General features: G+C 41.9%; 1 protein-coding gene across 2 annotated transcripts in view; it reads left to right on the forward strand.

The window, feature by feature from the left end:
• The window catches only part of HEPACAM2 (HEPACAM family member 2), a 34,045-nt gene extending 19,527 nt beyond the window's left edge, over positions 1–14,518 (forward strand). The window contains exons 5-10 of one of the 2 annotated variants that reach the window (XM_043541200.1): positions 321–446; positions 528–552; positions 681–718; positions 1,301–1,374; positions 2,842–2,951; positions 10,065–14,518. In XM_043541200.1, coding sequence (XP_043397135.1) covers positions 321–446; positions 528–552; positions 681–718; positions 1,301–1,374; positions 2,842–2,951; positions 10,065–10,074 — 383 coding nt within the window. In that variant the 3' untranslated portion in view covers positions 10,075–14,518. Of the gene's footprint in view, positions 1–320; positions 447–527; positions 553–680; positions 719–1,300; positions 1,375–2,841; positions 2,956–10,064 lie in introns of those variants that run through there. The other variant, XM_027822728.3, reaches the window with a different exon arrangement.
• The last annotated feature ends 5,746 nt before the right edge of the window (positions 14,519–20,264 follow it).

Here is a 20,264-nt window from a genome sequence, read left to right on the forward strand (position 1 = left end):
AAAATACTTGTAAGATGCACTTTTTTTCACATTTGGTGCAGTTTGCCATAATGTTCATAGTGGCTTCCACCTAATTACCGGTACCATACATGTTTTGGAATGGTTTCTGCATATAATTATCGTACCAAGTTGCCATTTCAGGTATGTCTTTGAAAAACATTGTATTACCTAGTTCACAATAATTCAAGAGTTACCTGTTTGCAAGGCTTGCGGGCCACAAATCATGTCTGGAGACACTTCTTCAGCGAAGATTCAATAACATGTTATATATAGTGAAGGACTAGCTATGAAGGCTATGAATCTGTTCTTCTTTGGCACAGGACTGGAGAAGCTTGCCCAGAAAGGAAAATCTTTGTCACCTCTAGCAGTAATAACAGGAATTTCATTATTTTTGATCCTATCTATGTCCCTTCTATTCTTATGGAAAAGATATCAGCCACATAAAGGTGGGTAAAACTTAAACACACTCCAGATGCATTCTGGACATTATAACAAAAAGGTTGATTTTCCTTTATCTCTTTTTTCAGTTTTACAACGGAAGCTGCAGAGCAGGTAATAAAATAAATCATTCCTATGGCTTTGTGTCTTTCCCAAAAAAGGAGAGGGTTTTTTTGGTTTCGGGCTATATTTCTTTTCTTTGCCCGTGAGATCAAACTGAAAGTCATGTTTATGTTTTCTAGGCCTGGAGCAGATTACAGAAAGGCACAGACATTCTCAGGTAATGTTAAAGAACGAAACAGGAGCATAAGGCCAAATTCAAGCCCCCCAGCCGCTGCTGAACAGGGCTGGGCCTCTTCATAGTGCCATGGGGGAAAGTACTGGATCATGCCAGTGGTCAGATACTTTGGTGCTGAGCATGATATAAATACTGAGATAGATTAGTTAAATTAGATTGAATCTTCCTTCCATAGACCGTGGAGCAGCAACAGAGATGCTTCACTAGCTACATGGGTATTCCCCAGCATAGGGAAATTGCTCCTCATAGACCAGTGTAGGGAGAATGTGAAAGCTGGCTTAGTGAAGGGGGATGGCCAGAGTATTACTGCTCTCCAGTTATCTTCAACGGTGTAATGGCCCCTTGGATGCAGCCAAGCATAGTTTAAACATCAGTGTGGCGGCTCTAAGTTTTGAGAACTGAGCCAGCCCTAGCGGTGGGGTGGAACAGTAGAAGACAGAAGCAGAACTTTCAAAGTCTCCGAATCCAGGGAGGGTTCAAAATTAGGCTGAATGAGTTTGCCCATCCATAATGAAGTGTTCCTGTTTGCATTTGTTACCTATTAATTTCTTTTTTTAATTTTAGGGCATGAAAATGCTATGGATGACTTTGGAATATATGAATTTATTGCTTTTCCAGACCCCACTGGTGTTCCTGTGGTATGTGTTTTACCAGTAAATCAGTAGCCAACCAATTAAGGCTCTATTTCATTCACTAAAATGTATGTAGTATTTACACTAGAATCTCTATAAAGCTTGCTCAAAAGGGCCACATGAGATGCCTCTTTGGAGGTATTTCAATGACTTATTCATCAGCATTGTGTTTATTTACATCAATGTTAAGCAGCAGGGACATGCCCAGGTTCAAAGCGGTGCAAAGAAGTTAGTTCTGTTAAGCAATCCTGCATTTAGGCTACATCTAAACTACAGCAATCACAGCAGCACAGCTGCACTGTTGCAACTGCACCACTGTAGCACTTGTGGTGGAGATGCACTAAGCCAATGGGAGAGAGCTCTCCCATCAGCTTAATATCGCTATCGTCCATTGCAGAGGCAGGAGTTGTCAGCGGGAGAAGCTCTCCCGCGACATAGTGTTGTCTACACCAGCGCTTAGGTCAATGAAACTTACATCGCTCAGGGATGTGGATTATTCCAAAGTAACCTGTAGTGTAGACAAGGAAAACAATTTTTAACATTAAGTGTCTAGATAACAGTAGGCCACTCCAAGGGTGAAAGCGTTAAAGAAGGAAGAAGAGCATCTGTGAGTGTTCATGAAGATAGGAGGCACGTCAGGACTAGGGTGGGAGTCAGGGGTTTAAGACCCACTTCAGCAAGGTTCTTAACACACAAGTAAACCCATTGATTTCACTAGGTCTAGTCATGTCTCACAGTCAGACACGTGTTTAAATACTTTACAGAGTCAGGGCCTTGGAGAGTGAAGGAGGAGAGACTGTACACCAGAGAATTAGAATTAGAGGCAGTGGGCTGGACTCTGGAACTGGAGCAACTCCACTACCTTCAGTGCAGTCACTCTGGATTTACACCAGTGTGGCTGAGATCAGTATTTAACCCATTGCAGTCATATTGCTCAGTAGGAAAGGGACACAGAGGTGAAAGATGAATCATTAAGAATTGGAGTTTGGGAGCATGCAGATTGAGTAAACTCTGTATTGATGAGGGCTGAATCTAGATGTTGTAGACTGCACACTGCCCTGACTTTCTTAGCTTTTTTTTAAATGTATCCTGAATCATTTCCCTGACTACTTTTGTCCTTTGTCCCCAGCTTTTAATTCACCAGCTTATTTCTCCCTTTATTATTTGTGGTACAGTAATGTAAAGCACTTTTTACCCTACATGCAATAAATAGGGGCATCCTAAAATTTCTGGGTTTCTAACTGCATTTAAGTCTGTGAAATGCCATATCGTAAGTATGATAAAATTCCCTTCCTCAACAATCAAATTGAAACTAATTAAATTGAGCTATGCAATGTGAACAAAATCAGTGGAGAACATCTGTCCTAAAAGGGGGGGGGGGGAGAGGGGAGGGAAGGTTATTCTGTACATTTCGTTCCTGCGCCAGCTTTTCCCGTCTGTACTCATAGCAAAAATATTGCCTGTTACTTTTAGGTTCCAAGTCCATCTGTTTCTGGCTCTGACTTTGTCCAAGGGCAGGATTTACACAGTACAGTTTATGAAGTTATTCAGCATATTCCAGAGCAACAGGAAGATCATCAAGAGTAAGTCCCTATATGCACTAATATGGTAACCCAAAGACTTAGAGACAAATCCAGAAGTGATTGGTAAGACTGTGTAAGTTACATGTTGGTAAATGAGTGAGCGTCAGAGAGAGCGCAAGAGAATCTAAGGGTATGGCTACACTACAAAATTAAGTCAACCTAAGCTATGTTGTTGTATAGCCATTGCAGTAATTAAATTGTTTTTGCAGGTCCACACTACATTCCTTGTGTCAGTGGTGCATCCTCGCCAGAAACACTTGCACTAATTTAACTGTCAGTGTGGGGCATTGTGGAACAGCTTCTGAAAGGCAGCAGCAGTCAGTGTAAACAATGCAGTGTCTACACGGACACTGCGTTGACCTAACTACATCGACTTATGCGCTGCGCCTCTCACGGAGGTTGAGTTATTAAGTTGGTTCAGTGGGCGAGTTACATCAGTGGGAGCTACCTTTTAGAGGATGCTTACCAGAGTTAGGTTGATGTAAGCTGCCTTGTATAGACCTAATTCTGTAGCCCACTGCTAAGTTGGCATGATGTGCACCACAAGGGATGTGGGGGAAGAAGGTGTAAGTTACATTGACTCTCCCTGCATACTCTCTCAGAGGCTCTTCTCAAAATTTGCCCCTTAGTCTCACCACACTTGCTTATCTGTGGAAAACTGGGGCCAAGATTTTCAAGCACAGAAATTTAAATGAAGGCTCCTAAATCCATAGTGAGGCACATACATGAGGGGCCACATTTTCACACCTGCTGAGCACCCAGCAATAACCATTGAGATCAAATCATTCTCAATTTAATCCTTGGCTTCTCTTTCAGGCCTGTCAACAAGCGTACCAATTGTAGGGGTGGGTTTTGTAATGTAGAAATTGGTCCACTAAGAACCCTGCCAACTTAATAAACTATTCATTGGTCATTGCACAGCCACAAGATGATGACAGCACTTGGTTCCCAGTACCCTGGGCTGGATTTAAACCAATGATTTAGAGGCTTAATTGTTCTGTATTCTATTAGCCCAAGCCATGCAGTACACTGGATTGGAAATATCTAACAAGTTTTGCTGAGCTGAACGCTGGGCAGGTGACACCACCTTTTTGTTTACACAGCCAATGGCAAGGTTGTCTTGTTTTCTGTCAAAGCACCGACTTCCATAAAACTTCTTGAAATACTAGAGTGCAAAAAAATTCTGTGCACTTTAAGTGATTACAGATATAGCTGCCTTAAATCACTTTGTGAATATCTATATTCTTTCTTATTCGACATATATTTGCTCTGCACAGTATATTAACAACAGCACACAATAACTTCTTGGGTAACAACAGAAGTTACAGCCCCATTATGTTATATTTTTATCCTACTATTGTGTCTTCTGTTATGGTTGAAAGGAAGCAACCATAAATCTATTAGTTGATTTTGTGATCTCAGTATCTGTGACTATATGAGCATAGAGTGCTTATAAGATTAAAGTCTTTAAGGGTCACATTTTCAAAAGTGCACACTTAGATTCTGCACTCAAACATGGAGCAGTGTGTGCAAATGCAAAAAAGGGGGGGAGGGGAAGTAATATTGAAATAACAATTAACATTTGTTTGCCTAGAGCTATTCATTTTACATCTTAGGTACACATTTTTGAAAATGTAACTTAAATATGTAAAATACCAAATTAATTTGTGCATGTCCAGGATGACTAATGATCTTATCTTTCCCATGTTATCCTTCCTCTTGCAGCCTCCTTGTGCGCACGCACACACACACACACACACACTCTAGCATGCCCCCTCCAAAAAAAGGAGAGTGAATTCCTGTTATAAGATGACATGGCCTAAACTTCATGGAAGTTTGGCTTTGAATCCAAGCATCACAGTTAAAACCCTTCTTTTAGTTATGAGGATAAATATGGACAACCACATTTTGATTGCTCTATCTCATTGCTACAACAAGATTTAGAAAACAAAACTTCTCAAATAAGACAGCAGCACAGAAGGAAAATTTCCATTTTACAAAGCCAGAATTAATATACCTAGCAGAACTCATGTCCAGGCAGGTTAGTCAGGTTAGAAATGATACTGTTGCAAGCTTTCAAATTCCTAATCTGCAGCTAAGTGATCCATAAAGTCATGCATAAATCAGGGAAATGAGTCCCATGGTTGTCCTTACAACCAAATGCTTCAGTGATCAGTATAAGCAAGGGGCTAAAACATCAGAACAGGAAAGGGCTTTGGAAAAGTAATTTCAGATTCCTATAGCTCAAATGATCAATTTAAGCAGTGATCGCCAGAACTGAATTCCACTGTGCTGATGATCAGTCATATGCAGTCAGTTGTGTTCTTGTGGCATGACAGATGAAATGGCACCGAACTTACTTGGAGGGGGGAAGAAACTGCGCCAACCACTCAATTCGTGCAGGAATAACCCATTTCAATGCAACAGCCAAAGAGGTGAAATTAAAGGGACCCAAATGGGCTATTAAGTCAAAAAGCTGTTTTACTCAGGCTACACCTTCACTACAGCAGTTACAGTAGTGCAGCTGCACTGATGCAGGTGCGCTGCTGCAGTGTTTGTTGTGGAGAGCCCTAAGCAGACAGGAGAGATTATTCACAACCCTGAGCAACTGAGTTATATCGAAGTAACCTGTAGTGTAGACAAAGTCTCAGATTCTGAATGGTTCTGGCCCAAGTTGCTTCTTGAAAGAAAAATGTATTAAAAAAAAGGTCAAGAAAACATATCACTAGGACTCAACTACTACAAACTTTACTAAACTAAGAACTAATTAATACAATTATCTAACTGAAATCAAATTAAATCAAATCAAGAAATCAAAGGCAAAGGCAATGAATTAATATAAAAATCAAATTAGTTAGCTCTTGCAATTGATACAGCACATAATCAATCCTTTCAAATCCTAAACAGGAATCCAAGAAGGTGGTGGCCCATTTGTGCATATCCCAACTAAAGAACTTTTAATCCTAGCAGTATAATTAGGTTTTCATGGTTAAATAACATAATTCTGAGACCCAAATTTACCTGGTTATGTCTGGTTTACAATCTCAAAGTCAATCAAAGCCTTCTCCTTGGATTTTAAGATAATTTTCCTAGCCTGTTGCTTTGATCGTGCTACCCTGCTTTCTTCATCCCTCCACTGGCATCTTCTTTATCGCATCAAATGTAAGCTACTTGTCTTCATTTCCAAGGCCCTTCATGGCCTATCCCCATCTCTCATGCATAAGTGAAGGTCAGCTCCTACCTCACATCAGCTCATGATCCCAGCCTCCATCTACTATTTGTTAAATATTCAAACAGGCATCTTCATGCTTTCACCCATGGTGCCCCTCACACTTGTGTCTGCAAGCTACATCATTAGCTTCTTTCAATGTCCCCTTCAAACTCTCCTCTGCCATGAAGCATACAAAAACTTAACAGTGGTTAGGCTGCTGGTGTGCTGAGACCACTGCCTATCATGCTGACCAATATAGTCTCATTGTTTCCTTGTACTCTCCTGTAGGTCCATCTGTATCAGTCTGTAGTCTCTGGTTTTATACTTAGACTGTGAGTTCTTTGGGGCAGGGACTGTCTTTGTTTTGTGTCTGTACAGCACCTAGCACAAAGGGATCCTGGTCCATGACTGGGGCTCCTTAGCACTATGACAATACAAATTGATAATAAATAATAATAAATAATACAGTGGTGACTAAAGCTGTTCGTCTCGCCATGCCCAGCAGAAATCTCAGTGAAAACTTTATTCAAAAAGGAATAAAGTAAGTTCATGGAGAATAGGTCCATCAGTGGCTATTAGCCAGGATGAGCAGGGATGGTGTCCCTAGCCTCTGTTTGTCAGAAGCTGGGAATGGGTGACAGGGGATGGATCACCTGTTCTGTTCATTCCCTCTGGGGCACCTGGCATTGGCCACTGTCGGAAGACAGGATACTGGGCTAGATGGAGCTTTGGTCTGACCCAGTATGACCGTTCTTATGACAAAACTGTCTGATAAGCAAAAACTTAACACTCTTGCCCAATAATTTGCATATAAGAGTTTTACAATTTCTCAGGATTCCAGCACAGAACACTTTTATAAGTAGCATTCAAGAGACAGCGATTAGTGTGATTTTAACCTGGGGAATATTTCTTTCTAGCATCTTCCCTTAGGGCGTTACAGGTGCTCGCACATGCATTCGCACACCTAAAACCTTAAAAGCCTAGGATTTCTCCCAGCTTCTTAAGCAAAAGAAACAGGTAAAACACTTTTTAAAAGGGCTCTGATTCATTAGCTCTCAGTCTTCGGACTCACGTTGTCATCAGAGCTTTTGCCATTGCAGGACCAGGCAAGGTGATAGATGGATCAGCACTGTTATACACTGCCAGAAGCTGGGACTGGACAACGGGATGAATCACTAGAAATTACCCTGTTCTGTTCATTCCCTCTGAAGCATCTGGCATTGGCCACTGTCAGAAGACAGGATACTGCACTAGGTGGACCATTGCTCTGACCCAGTATGGCCATTCTTATGCTAGCAAGGTTTCACAAACGGTGAGACTTCAGGCTGGTGTAGGCCATAGCAATAGTCTTCCCCTCTTCCTTCTATAGGTGACCAGCCTGGGAAAGCAGGAGGGTTAGCTTCTTCAAGTGTCTTTGCTGGTCCAAAAAAAAAAAAAAAAAAAAACACAAGGCCTTCTGTTTTGATAGAGATAGCTCCCCGATGAGGGCATTATGGTATGATTGTACGCTTATGTACAGGGTAATGTCTAGGAACTTGGAGTACATCTACGCTTGGAGCTGGGCATGTGATTCCCAGCTCAAGGAGACATACCAGTGCTAGCTGTCATCAAACCAGTGCACTAAAAATAGAAAGTAGCCATGGCAGGGTGACCAGCAGGATGGCCTAGCCACTCAAGTACATATCGAGGATCTCAGATGGGCACGCGAGGTGATTAGCCTGTCCTCATTCTATTTTTAGTGCATGAGACCTTGCACAAGTATTTTCTCCTCAAGCCAGGAATCACACCCCCAGCTCCAAGCGTAAACATACCCTACAAGGCTTTGACTTGAAGAAACTGCTTGATGAGAGAGGACAGGATATATGGAGAAAGGAATAAAGCGTGAATGTTGCACTCTTTTGGCTCTCTCTCTTTTCATGCTTGAACACTGACCACCTTCTGTCTTGATCTTCATTCGCTTCACCTTACAACACCTCCCTTTGATGTCTTCAAGCAAAGCCAGGTGTGAAGAACGACTGGGGCTCCAACCATCTGGGCCAATCAAGTTGAAAAGATGCAATCTTTAAGTTAACAATAGTCTGGAAAATTCCAGATAAAAGTGGCCATTTCTTCAAGATATTAGGCATTGCACATCACATACATTGCAGAACCCCAAAAAGAATCAAAATAAAAACATGAGAACCATTTTGAGGAAGTTGCTCTCACCCACCCGCCTTGGGTAAACAACCACAGAACACAATCTGACATCAGTGGCTAGTGGAGGGCCTGAATGGGTCCATAAACAGAATTGTCTAATAAAACCCAACCTTTCATCCAAACTGCTCATGCACCCTCGGTATTGCTTAGAGTGAATTTGAATATCTATGACAAACTGTCACATCATTCTGCCACACACAAAACTGGGAAACTGGCAGTAACAGGATAAAGTTTACAAAGCTTTCAACTGGTGACAGTTCACACCTCGTATCTCGTCTAAGAGGAGAAAGCTGTTATGACTTCCATAGAATCTTCATCTGAAATGAAGAAAAAAACACATTCATTCCAACTCGGTTTCTCATATACACTCTCTCTCACACACACACACACACCAGGCATTATTATGCCACAAATTTCTGCTGCGCCGACTGCCAAAGAGCAGTGGATATCTGTACATTTCCCAATCATTTCAACGCTAGGCTTGTGAGAGCATGCACTGACTCAGCATGTCCCTACTAGTCATTAACAGTTTGTAGAGTACATTATTACTGATAATGAATGAACATGCTGAAACATTTGCAGCATCTAAAAGAGAAACCTCACCAGAGAATCACCATGATTATGTGTTATATTAACTGGGGTGGTATAATTTTTGCATAGCCCAGGCAGGCCTCACCACTGCACATACCTTTTTAAAACAAGACCTCTGAGACTCAGGAATGGTTGACTGTTCTGTTACCCATGTTCAGTACCTCAGTCAGTCCCTCCCTCTGTGAAAACACAATGCAAACAGCTAACCTCATAATTTACACTGCACCATTGGCATCCTACCACAGTGAGAACTGCTTATCAAGTATACAAGAGTAGAAAGTTGCCTTGAAAAATTGTAATTGTGCGAGAGTCTCTGTGAAAATGATCATGCAGTGGGGACCCAGTAAAAATGTCTCTAGAAGTTCTCCCTCTCCAAGAGTATTTTTTTCTGCCCATAGCCCTCTTTCCTTGAGCTGGCAGCCAGTGCCCCTTGCTGAGATGCTAGTTACCCCATAGGTGCTCAGAATCTCTGTGGCTTATAATGATGATATGCACGTAGCATATAAACTGCACATTTGTATGTCTGGAAGAACTTTTCTGACTCTTACAATCAAGGGATATTTTAATAATTCACCAAAACTACACTTTCATCACCAAGACAATCACGAAGAAGGCTGGCTGTATTAGCGTTACACTTTGTAGCACACAGGAATGTCTGATAGCAATACCATCACAACTTTTACTCTTCTAAATTAATGCCACAGTTTATCCACAGACATTCTAAAGGTATAAGCAATGCCAGTTCCTGAATTTGTGAGAACAATATCAGTGTCAACTTATCAGTATCAGCAGATACTACAATACCATTCTGGAAAGTACTGTACCATTTTCATTGAGCCACAACTACTTTGACACCTCAGGGTAAATCTTCAGCATAGTGCACAGCATGTTAGTCATACAACCATCACCACTATTAATGAGCCTCATACTGCTAAACCCCAGTTCATCATATTGAAAATTTACACTTGTAAGTTGCATAAAAGTTAAAGATCCATTTAACTTCTCTTTTGAGTTTGTTTACTACAGTGTTTTTAAAAAAAAAAAAAAAAAAAAAAAAAAAAGAGAAGGAATGCAACATTACAGGCACTAACTATCAATGTCCTGTTCTTTTCTAGAGGTACATGAAGATGAAAGCACAGCAAATCAAGACATCCTAATACAAATGTTAACTTCTGTGTCTTTACTGGAAATGGAAAGCAAATGTAAACAGCTCTCAAAATGGCAAAGGACTAAGTTAGCATTTCTGAAATGATAATACTTCCTTAACCTAGCCATTCTTTTTTTTCCTGTATTGCGCCGAACATACTGGATTTGGTTATTGATTTTGTTTAACTAATGGTTTCTTGAAACAGCTGGGATTTTTTAATTGCTGAAGATTTTTTGCATTCTGAATTGCAAAAAGAAAACAGAGCCAAAAGAAAATATAGATAATAAATACTATATCGTTAAGTTTGGGATAGCTGCCTAGGAGTCAGACCAGAGGACTCTCCTTGCGAGTTATATTGTAACACAGAAAGGAAATTGTATTAAAACTTTCCATTCACGTGGACTTTTAAAAGAGAAATTGTTGCACATTGGCAATAACAAACAATACAATGTGTCAGATTGAAAAATAAATCCTATTTTTCTTAAAAAGGGCAATATTTAAATTTTTCTTGTAACTTTAATCTGTAACTTACCAATTTATAAAAACTAATTTGTCATTGTTAAAAATGTATATATGTATGTTATCCAGAATGTTTTGTTTTTATTAATTTATGTTTCCTTTGCATGTAAGCTGTCTTCCCATTTTTATCCTCTTAAGGCCCAGATCCACAAAAGGTTCTTAGGCTTTGTGATCCAGGAAAGTTGCAACACCTAACGTTTAGGTGCCTAGACAATCACGGGAACAACACTGCAATCCACGAAGCCTGAGTTAAGTACCTAGGCTCGCTATACAGTGAATGGAGAGAACTAAGCACCTTAAAGTGTGATCCACACAAGTCAGGATACTAGGCAGCTCTCTGCTTAAAATAGCCAATGGGAGATGGTGATGAGGTATGTGTGCTAAGCCCCACCCCTCTCAAAGAGATAGGAATGCAAGTCTGGGCTGCAGGGAGGCACCTGTCTCTGCTAGTGGTCCACAAACTAGGGGGAAATAGGCACACGCAGGGCCTGATCCAGTAGACATGCTCAGAGGCTATCTAACTCCACAGCTGGGGGTGGGGAGGAAGGAAGAAGAGGACATCCCTTATAACCCTTAGCCCAGTGATTAGAACACTCACCTAAAACGTGAGAGACTCCTGCTTCAAGTTTCCACCTTCCTGATGAGGAGAAGGAATTTGAATTGGTGTCATCCATCTCTTAGGAGACTGCTCTACCCACTAAGCTATGGGATGTTCTGATGTGGGTACTCCTCAATCTCTCCTATTGAAGATGTTTCACTTTAATTAAGTAATTGAATAATTAAATATTAATTGGCCCCCAAAACAGTTAGAATGTCTTGATAGCCCAGTGGTGAGGGCACTCACACTGGAGGTGGCAGATCCCTGTTCAAATCCCTTCTCATCATCAGGTCTGGGTGATTTGAACTGGGGGGCTTCTGTACTCTGGGTGAGTACCCTAACCACTGGGATAAAGTTTCTAAGAGGGATGGTTGCTACTGCATTAAGTTAGGCAGCCTCTGAGCACTCCTACTGGATTGGGCCCTGCACACGACTTAGCAGCCTTTCCCCTGGCTCGTGGATCACACTGGGGCTTAGACAGGAGACAGGTGTCCAGGCACCCAGAGTGAGGAAGCAGTGTGCATTCTTAGGAGCTGAAACATAAGCACCTAGGGAAATTTTATTGCAAAAACTTGGGCACTGAGAGAGTTTGGGAGCTGATTGGGTTACGCGGCAGCCAAGCAGGAGTTTTGTGGATCACAGTGGCACCCAAAAATGGGAGTTGGGTGCCTCAGTTTTGTGGATCCCACCCTGAAAGCCTGTTTTCCATTTGTTAGAATATCGCTTAATCTATGGGTAATTATTGTGAGCTGAAGGGGTGGCTAGACTAGATCAACACTTAAACATCAGGAGGCTCCAATTAGGACCAAGAACCATCTTGGTAGAAGCCGCATAGGAATGCAGATATTCTCTGTTGAGGCATCCTGCTATCAGCTGTTACCATACTGCATGGAAATGCAAGTGTACCACTTAGTCACACAAACAGATGGATTCAGTTAGAACCGACCAGGATATAAAAGGCATTTGAGCCTAAGTAGAAAATGGAACTATGCTCTGGGATAGAGTCTCTGTAAGGAAAACAAACTAACCACCCAAGTAACAGCCTGTTATGGGGAAATGATAAGGCGGAGGTTTAGGGTTGGTTGCTATTATTTCCATTACGAGTAACTGGCGGATACACAGTATTTATGTACTTTACTAAGAGCAGCGTGGGAATGTTGCAGGCTTTCAAAACAATAAAAAACTCATTTCCTGTATGGAGCTTATTAAACTTTCTCTCGGTTTCCTTCTCTAAAGGAGAACGATCTCCCCTCCCTGTAAATATTTCCACCTACCATGGTGAGTTCAAAAGGGAATCAGGGTGCCATCTTCTGTACTATAGGCAATGAGAATTTAGCATTTCATTGCTGCTGCTCCACAGCTTTGAAGGAAGTAGAGGGGTGATCTCAAAGATACTGTTGGTTCCACAGATCACCCTTTTGTTCCTTCAGATCCAGCCAAATGGTGAAGAGGGGGTCAGGGCAGGCTGAAAGTTCCCATATCTATCCAGAACTCTTAAGAGTTCTGAAGTCACTGGGAGGATTTGGGAAACTAAGTGGTCCAATCCCCTAGAACTTTCTCCTTGTCAAAAATATAGAGCCACTTATACAGTCTTAAAAGTCAAGGACGTTTTGAAATAGGGTAACCAGATGTCCTGATTTTATAGGGACAGTCCCAATATTTGGCGCTTTGTCTTATATAGGTGCCTATTACCCTCCACCCCATGTCCTGATTTTTCACAGTTGCTCTCTGGTCACCCTATTTTGAAATGTGCAAAATCTTTGAGTTGCCCCTCTGGAGCAGGTAGGATATTTGAATTTCTCCTAAAACTTTCTGTTGTGGAGAGTTCTGAAGTGCTTATCCACAAAGCATCTAGCCACCCTTTAATATCGTTGAAGGGGCACCAGGACTTGTTTCTGCTCCCAGGACAAAAGGGGAGGTGTTAGTACAGTGACACAAACTGGTTTATAACACCACTGCAGCACCCTGATTTTAAAATACTGCTATTTTGTCTTTTCACTCAAGTGACTGTTTGTAGCTTAAATTCTAGCTGTTGCCTCTTAATTGACTCTTCTCAAATGCACAAGGGCAAATTCCCATTGGAGCAGAAAGCCTTAGGGCTGGGCAGTGGTAGTTTCTATGGGGAGGGCCAGGGAAAAAGGTAGATCCATGTAGCAATGGACACTTGTGTCGCTGTTTCCCGCTGCTCAGCCCCACAGAATCCTGCCCCACATTGTGCAGCAGACCAGCACGGGCTACACTGCCAAGAATCTCTCCATGGCCACAAGCTCAGGGATATGATTTAACCCATAGAGCCAACCCTGCTCTCAGTTACAGCAGTGTAAATCTGCAATAACTTAACTGAAGCTAGTAAGTCAGAGGCAGAGCTGCAAATAAGAACCCAGGTCTCCTGGCCCCCAACCCCTTATCCTAGCCATGCTGTCTCACTTCAATTAAAAGTCATGGATTAATTTAATATCATTGACCACCTTTGAAGTCAATTTAAAGCACACTTTTGCCTAGTATCCAAGTGTAAGGTACAACTGTTCCTAAAGCGTTTGCTTTCTTGATTTTCTCTCTCCATATAAAAACAACCTTGTGTAAACTTATGCCATCTATTAATGTCTTTAAGTGAATAAGTCTTAATTCGATCTATTTTAGGCCTTTGTAATATACCTGTATACATATTTTAATAAAATAATTTCAAATACCCTATGCATTCTGTAACGTTTAATAGCGCTGTATATGTGCAAGCACAGGCCCATGATCACTCAACCATTTTAAAGAAAATCAGTAGCCAACCGTTTTGTGGAAATGCCAGTTACGGGTATGAACATGCGTAGGACACTTGAAGTCTAAGCATGTGTGTGTATAATTTGTTCCTATTGTGAAAGGATGGGTTTTGGGGGAGCAGAACTGTACATTTTCTGGTTTCATACCAGCTAGGCCTTCTCTTCCATTAGCAGTAAGAAAAAAAAAAATGTAATCATGCTGAAAATAAAGGGGATGATAAATTAATACTTGTTCTCACCTTGCTTCTCCCAGACATTGCTGTGCCACTGTGTCTTTGATTGAAAAGACAAGACTGTTGTCTACCATTTCTTGAATGTATCAGTAGTGGCGGATCTATAATATACAAAAACTCATACTCAACTCTCTGGAGACCAAGTTGCACACATCAGACCTCTGAACTCCACCTGCATAAGAAGAGCTGAGGTCTGGCTGGAGAACCCAGTCAAGAGAGGCAGATGGAGACATGAGGCATCCAAACAACAAATCCCGAGAGGCACCATGCTGGCATTTACGAACCAACATTTTTCAGCCAAGCATCAAAATTGTTTGGGTTTTCATGTGTTCATTTGACAAAAAGTCAGCTTTTTGTTCGATCAAAAACTCAATTTTCTGTAAAAAAACAGTTTAGGCAGAAAATGTTGGCCAGCACTACTTTAAAGACAGGCAATGTCATTGATGAGAGCCAATATTGCTAAGGAGAAAGCTACTATTTTTATTTATTGATTTATTTTTTTAAATATCAGTTATTCATTCAAGGCTAGTTTTTTCCAAGGAGCTCAGCACATTAATTGCTCAGCACTTTTGAAAAATCAGACCTTTGTCTTGGTGCTTAACTGGGAGCTGAAGTCTTTTGAAAATCTGCCCCATTTGCATGTGCTGAGCTCTTTTGAAACCCTGGACCTAAATATCTGTATGTATTTATGTCAATGGATAATGTAGTTTGAACTATTATTGGAAAGACGTTTGGAAAAAGTTTACATGACTTCCTGTGGAGTGAATTCTGAGCCAACAGACTGTGCACAGGGAAGTTCTCAGGAATCTGGGGTTGGGATTCCATCTGCTCCACCACCACCCTTCCATTACCATCACCACCAGCTAGGCTGCCGAGTAGCTGTGGTAGCCGCTCCACAGCTACTACTACAACCTATGGGCATCATTACAGTCTTCAGCAGCTGCACCATCCATTATGGGACACTTTGGTCAGCAGTCCCAGTTTTACTGGCTGTATGCCTGGCTCTCCCCACCAACAAAATTACTCTTCCATAATAGAGCCCAAATGAAGCACAGCTCTAGTGAGCACAAGTGTTGCACGCTCCCATGTAAAGGTTCATCCTATTCTACTGCCTCTCTCCTGCACAGAAAAACCACAGCTAGCTACAGAAAGAAAGGGTTTGCTTCTGTGTTTAATATGTCAATTACTATTTGCCAATAAATGTCAACTAAAAATCTAGATGTAATTCAAAAGAAAGTACGTTAAATTTCCAAATAAGGAGCAAAATTCTGGCTGCCATCTAGTAAAGGCATAATAGAACCCCAAATAGTGTGTATACACACACACACAAAACTAAAGCACCACTGATGTCATCCTTGTTGTGGAAGAGTAGCCCTACAATTAGGAATAGTTTGTAGGAATGGCTATGCCTAGAGACCATTGTCAGTTAAGTAGTGCATGGTCTACACAAATATGTAAGCCATTTGCCGACTCCTAGATTACTCTCTGAAGCCCCTATGTCTCAATCCTTTTCCAGCTCCTGCTACACAGGACCTGCAGAAGATGTTTTTTCCAGGAGGGACAGAACAGAACTGACCAACTTCCATCCCATTATTCCACTGTAGGTTCTTTGTCATGTGCCTATGCACGCCACCGTCTATAATCTGGCACATGGTAGTATAAGTTCACATTTCCCCTTTATAAGCAAAATTTACACAGTAAACAAAATGCAAAAAAAATGAAATAGAATAAAATGAGTTCTCCTATGGGAAGAAAAAATATCTACTTGGAATTGGACATTGCCCTGCAGAACAAAACATCCAGCAAAATGGCAGATATCACCTATACAAAAGTGCGTGTTTTTTCCATGGGATTAGAAAGCAAATACTGTGCATGCAATCCACCTTCTGCTGATATTATATTATTCTCTTCACTTGTCTTTTGCTGCATCTGTTTATTGATAGCTATTAAACAAAAAACACACAACACTGATCTAAAATCCCATTCAAACTCTGTTTATTCTCTTTGCCCTCCTGTGATAATTTAAACAATGATTTAGTTACTTTTGCTGCAAAAATCAGATGTGTGTGAAACCAGCTCTGACAGACTGCAGCATTATAAAGACTTGTTAATGGATGAGAAGAAAATGCTCTTTTCATATAAAGGAAGTTCTGAACCTTTCTGCAGCAGGTGTTATCGTCTGCAACAGATACTCCTGTACGTGTACGTGTGTGTGTTGCTTTTAGGGCCCAGTAGAGTCAGTCTCTCCACTGACTTCAATGGGCTTTGGAGCAGGCTCTTAGGATGTGAGGAGGAGGTTACTGAGAAAGTAATACCTGATCCAAACCTCTGATATGCAAAGATGACCAAATGCATCCGATGAAGTGAGCTGTAGCTCTCAAAAGCTTATGCTCAAATAAATTTGTTAGTCTGTATCCACAAAAAGAAAAGGAGTACTTGTGGCACCTTAGAGACTATCAGATTTATTAGAGCATAAGCTTTTGTGAGCTATAGCTCACTTCATCGGATGCATACAGTTGAAAATATAGTAGGGAGATTTTATATACACAGAGAACATGAAACAATGGGTGTTACCATACAGACTGTAAGGAGAGTGATTAGGTAAGGTGAGCTATTACCAGCAGGAGAGCGGGGGTGGGGGAGGGAACCTTTTTGTAGTGATGATCAAGGTGGGCCATTTCCAGCAGTTTACAAGAACAGCAGGAGGGGGGAATAGTTTTACTTTGTGTAATGACCCATCCACTCCCAGTCTTTATTCAAGCCTAAGTTAATTGTATCCATTTTGCAAATTAATTCCTATTCAGCAGTCTGAGTCTGTTTTTGAAGTTTTTTGTTGAAGAATTGCCACTTTTAGGTCTGTAATCAAGTGACCAAAGAAATTGAAGTGTTCTCCAACTGGTTTTTGAATGTTATAATTCTTGACGATCCATTGTCTACAGCCAAGCAGTACGATACAACCGCATTTGCTCCAACCCCTCAGACAGAGACAAATGCCTACAAGATCTCTATCAAGTTTTCTTACAACTACAGTACCCACCTGTAGAACTGAAGAAACAGATTGACAGAGCCAGAAGAGTACCCAGAAGTTACCTAGTACAGGACAGGCCCAACAAAGAAAATAACAGAACGCCACTAGTCATCACCTTCAGCCCCCAACTAAAACCTCTCCAATGCATCATCAAGGATCTACAAGCTATCCTGAAGGATGACCCATCACTCCCCCAGATCTTGGGAGACAGGCCAGTCCTTGCTTACAGACAGCCCCCCAACCTGAAACAAATACTCACTAGCAACCACACAACAGAACCACTAACCCAGGAACCTATCCTTGCAACAAAGCCCGTTGTCAACTGTGTCCACATATCTATTCAGGGGACACCATCATAGGGCCTAATCACATTAGCCACACTATCAGAGGCTCGTTCACCTGCATATCTACCAATGTGATATATGCCATCATGTGCCAGCAATGCCCCTCTGCCATGTACATTGGCCAAACTGGACAGTCTCTACGTAAAAGAATAAATGGACACAAATCAGACGTCAAGAATTATAACATTCAAAAACCAGTTGGAGAACACTTCAATCTCTTTGGTCACTCGATTACAGACCTAAAAGTGGCAATTCTTCAACAAAAAACTTCAAAAAACAGACTCAGACTGCTGAATAGGAATTAATTTGCAAAATGGATACAATTAACTTAGGCTTGAATAAAGACTGGGAGTGGATGGGTCATTACACAAAGTAAAACTATTCCCCCTCCTACTGTTCTTGTAAACTGCTGGAAATGGCCCACCTTGATCATCACTACAAAAAGGTTCCCTCCCCCACCCCCGCTCTCCTGCTGGTAATAGCTCACCTTACCTAATCACTCTCCTTACAGTCTGTATGGTAACACCCATTGTTTCATGTTCTCTGTGTATATAAGATCTCCCTACTATATTTTCAACTATATGCATCCGATGAAGTGAGCTGTAGCTCATGAAAGCTTATGCTCTAGTAAATTTGATAGTCTCTAAGGTGCCACAAGTACTTTCTTTTTAATGGATACAGACTAACATGGCTGCTACTCTGAAACCAGATAGAGATGTAAGCTTTGACATTTAAATGTTCCCGTCAACTGTGAACAATTGCATTTTCTGTGGGGAAATAAATTTGTGTGTCTTCAAGATCAGACAGAGAGGTTGAGCCACCACAGACTCCAACTGATGGCAAAAGATAATGAGGATGATCACTGACCAGAGCAACCCAGAAACAAAGAGTCTCTGTAATAAGATATTGTGAAGCATTATGTCTGTTCTTAGAAGAGCTATTGTATACCACTCTGAGGCATGATGTGGTGTGTTAGGGAATGTTTAACACAGGCCTTGAGCACCTTTTGAGAATGTTCCCACCTGTAGCAGTTCACTGACTCAGCGGCGCAGCACCTCCTGCTGGCCATCTGGGAATTAGCTTGATTCCAGCCTCGGAGACCTCCTGCTGGCTGGTGTCTCCCTACTAGTTGCTGCTTTCTCCTGATCTCCACCACTTGTAGCACTTCAGGCCCCACGTCCCTCCTGGACCCTGGTGCCCCTTATCTTTGGGTGCTGCCCAACAGCAGTGCCCCCACACTCTGGGTCTCCCCTCCCAAGGGAACCCCAACCTCCTATACCCACCTTGCCTCAGTGGCTATTACCAGTTGTCATCTAGCCCCTTCTCTCAGGGGCAAACTGCTGTGTGTAATGGCCAGTCATCACCGGCAAGGGGGTTGGACCTGCTGCCTTTCTAGTCCCAGCTGCCTCCCTGCAGCTCTAGTACCTCCCCTGGCCTTTAGCAAGGCCTCAGCCTGGGGACTCACAAGGCCAGAGGTCCTCAGCTCTGTCTACCCTTCCCCAGCCCTGCTCTGCCTCAGATACCTGCTTGCTCTCCCAGGCAGCCTGGTCCTCTCAGATCCTCAGCTGGAGCAAGAGTATTTCTCACTCTCAGCCTGCCCTTTCATCAGGGCCAGCTGTGCCCTAATTGGGTCAGCCACACCTGTGGCTGACTACCCAAGCAGCCTCCCTTGGCTGCTTTTAACTCCTTTCTAACTGGAGTGGGGTGACCGCTCCACTACATCACCCCTTAAACCTCATGGGTGTGACACATGAAGCCCACCCCTAGACACACACATGACTGTTTCGGCAATCAAATTCAAACTGTTGATGGTGTCCATCCCTGAAGTCCCAGCATTGTTGTGGGAAGGGCAAAGGTGACAGTCACTGAGAAGGGAAATCTCCTGATTGGGCCGACAAGTTCATAGGATATAAATAAGCATTTAATAAGGATCAAAAGCTTTGCAGAACCCAAGTTTTTCAGGGGAAGAAAGATGGTTTAGTGGATAGAATCCTGGACTTGGCCTCAAGAAATCTGAGCTCACATCCTGGCCCAGCCGCAGACTTCATGTCACCTTCCACAAGTCAAGTCAATAATCCACCCTGTGCCTCAGTTCCCCACTTGTAAAATGGGGATAATACTACAGGGATACTTTGTGGATAAGATCCATTAAATGATTACAAGGCTTTTGATACAACTACAGCAAGGGCCATATAAGTACCAAAATAAATACAAATATATTCTGCTAATGTTTACATTTGGCCACAGTAGCCCAGGCAATAACAAAATGAATTACCGAACTGAAGCCACCCCTGCTGGCAGGCATGATTGGAAATACTCACATTTTTCACTCTCCCCTCATTGACTCAACTACCTGCTTTTCTCTGGCATTAAGTGGAAGAATATTTTACCCCATAAAAATGAATTGATCTTTTCTACTGGGTGACCGTGCCACCAGAGATCATCCATTTTAACAGTTCAAGTCCACGTTTATCTGGAGAGGCTGGGACTTGATCAGAAATGTCTTTGCCAGGGAAACTTCTAGTGGAAGGCCCTGTAATTTTATATTTGTATGCAAAGTGCCTTGCTCACCTGTGCCCTGTACAAATATTAATGTTCACAAGCAAAGTGTCCACCAGAGTTGAGTGTTCATTTGTGATGGGATGATCCCAAAGGTTAGTTTGCAGCAGTGTGTG

Source organism: Chelonia mydas, chromosome 2 (assembly GCF_015237465.2).
Source record: "Chelonia mydas isolate rCheMyd1 chromosome 2, rCheMyd1.pri.v2, whole genome shotgun sequence".
Lineage (NCBI taxonomy): Eukaryota > Metazoa > Chordata > Testudines > Cheloniidae > Chelonia > Chelonia mydas.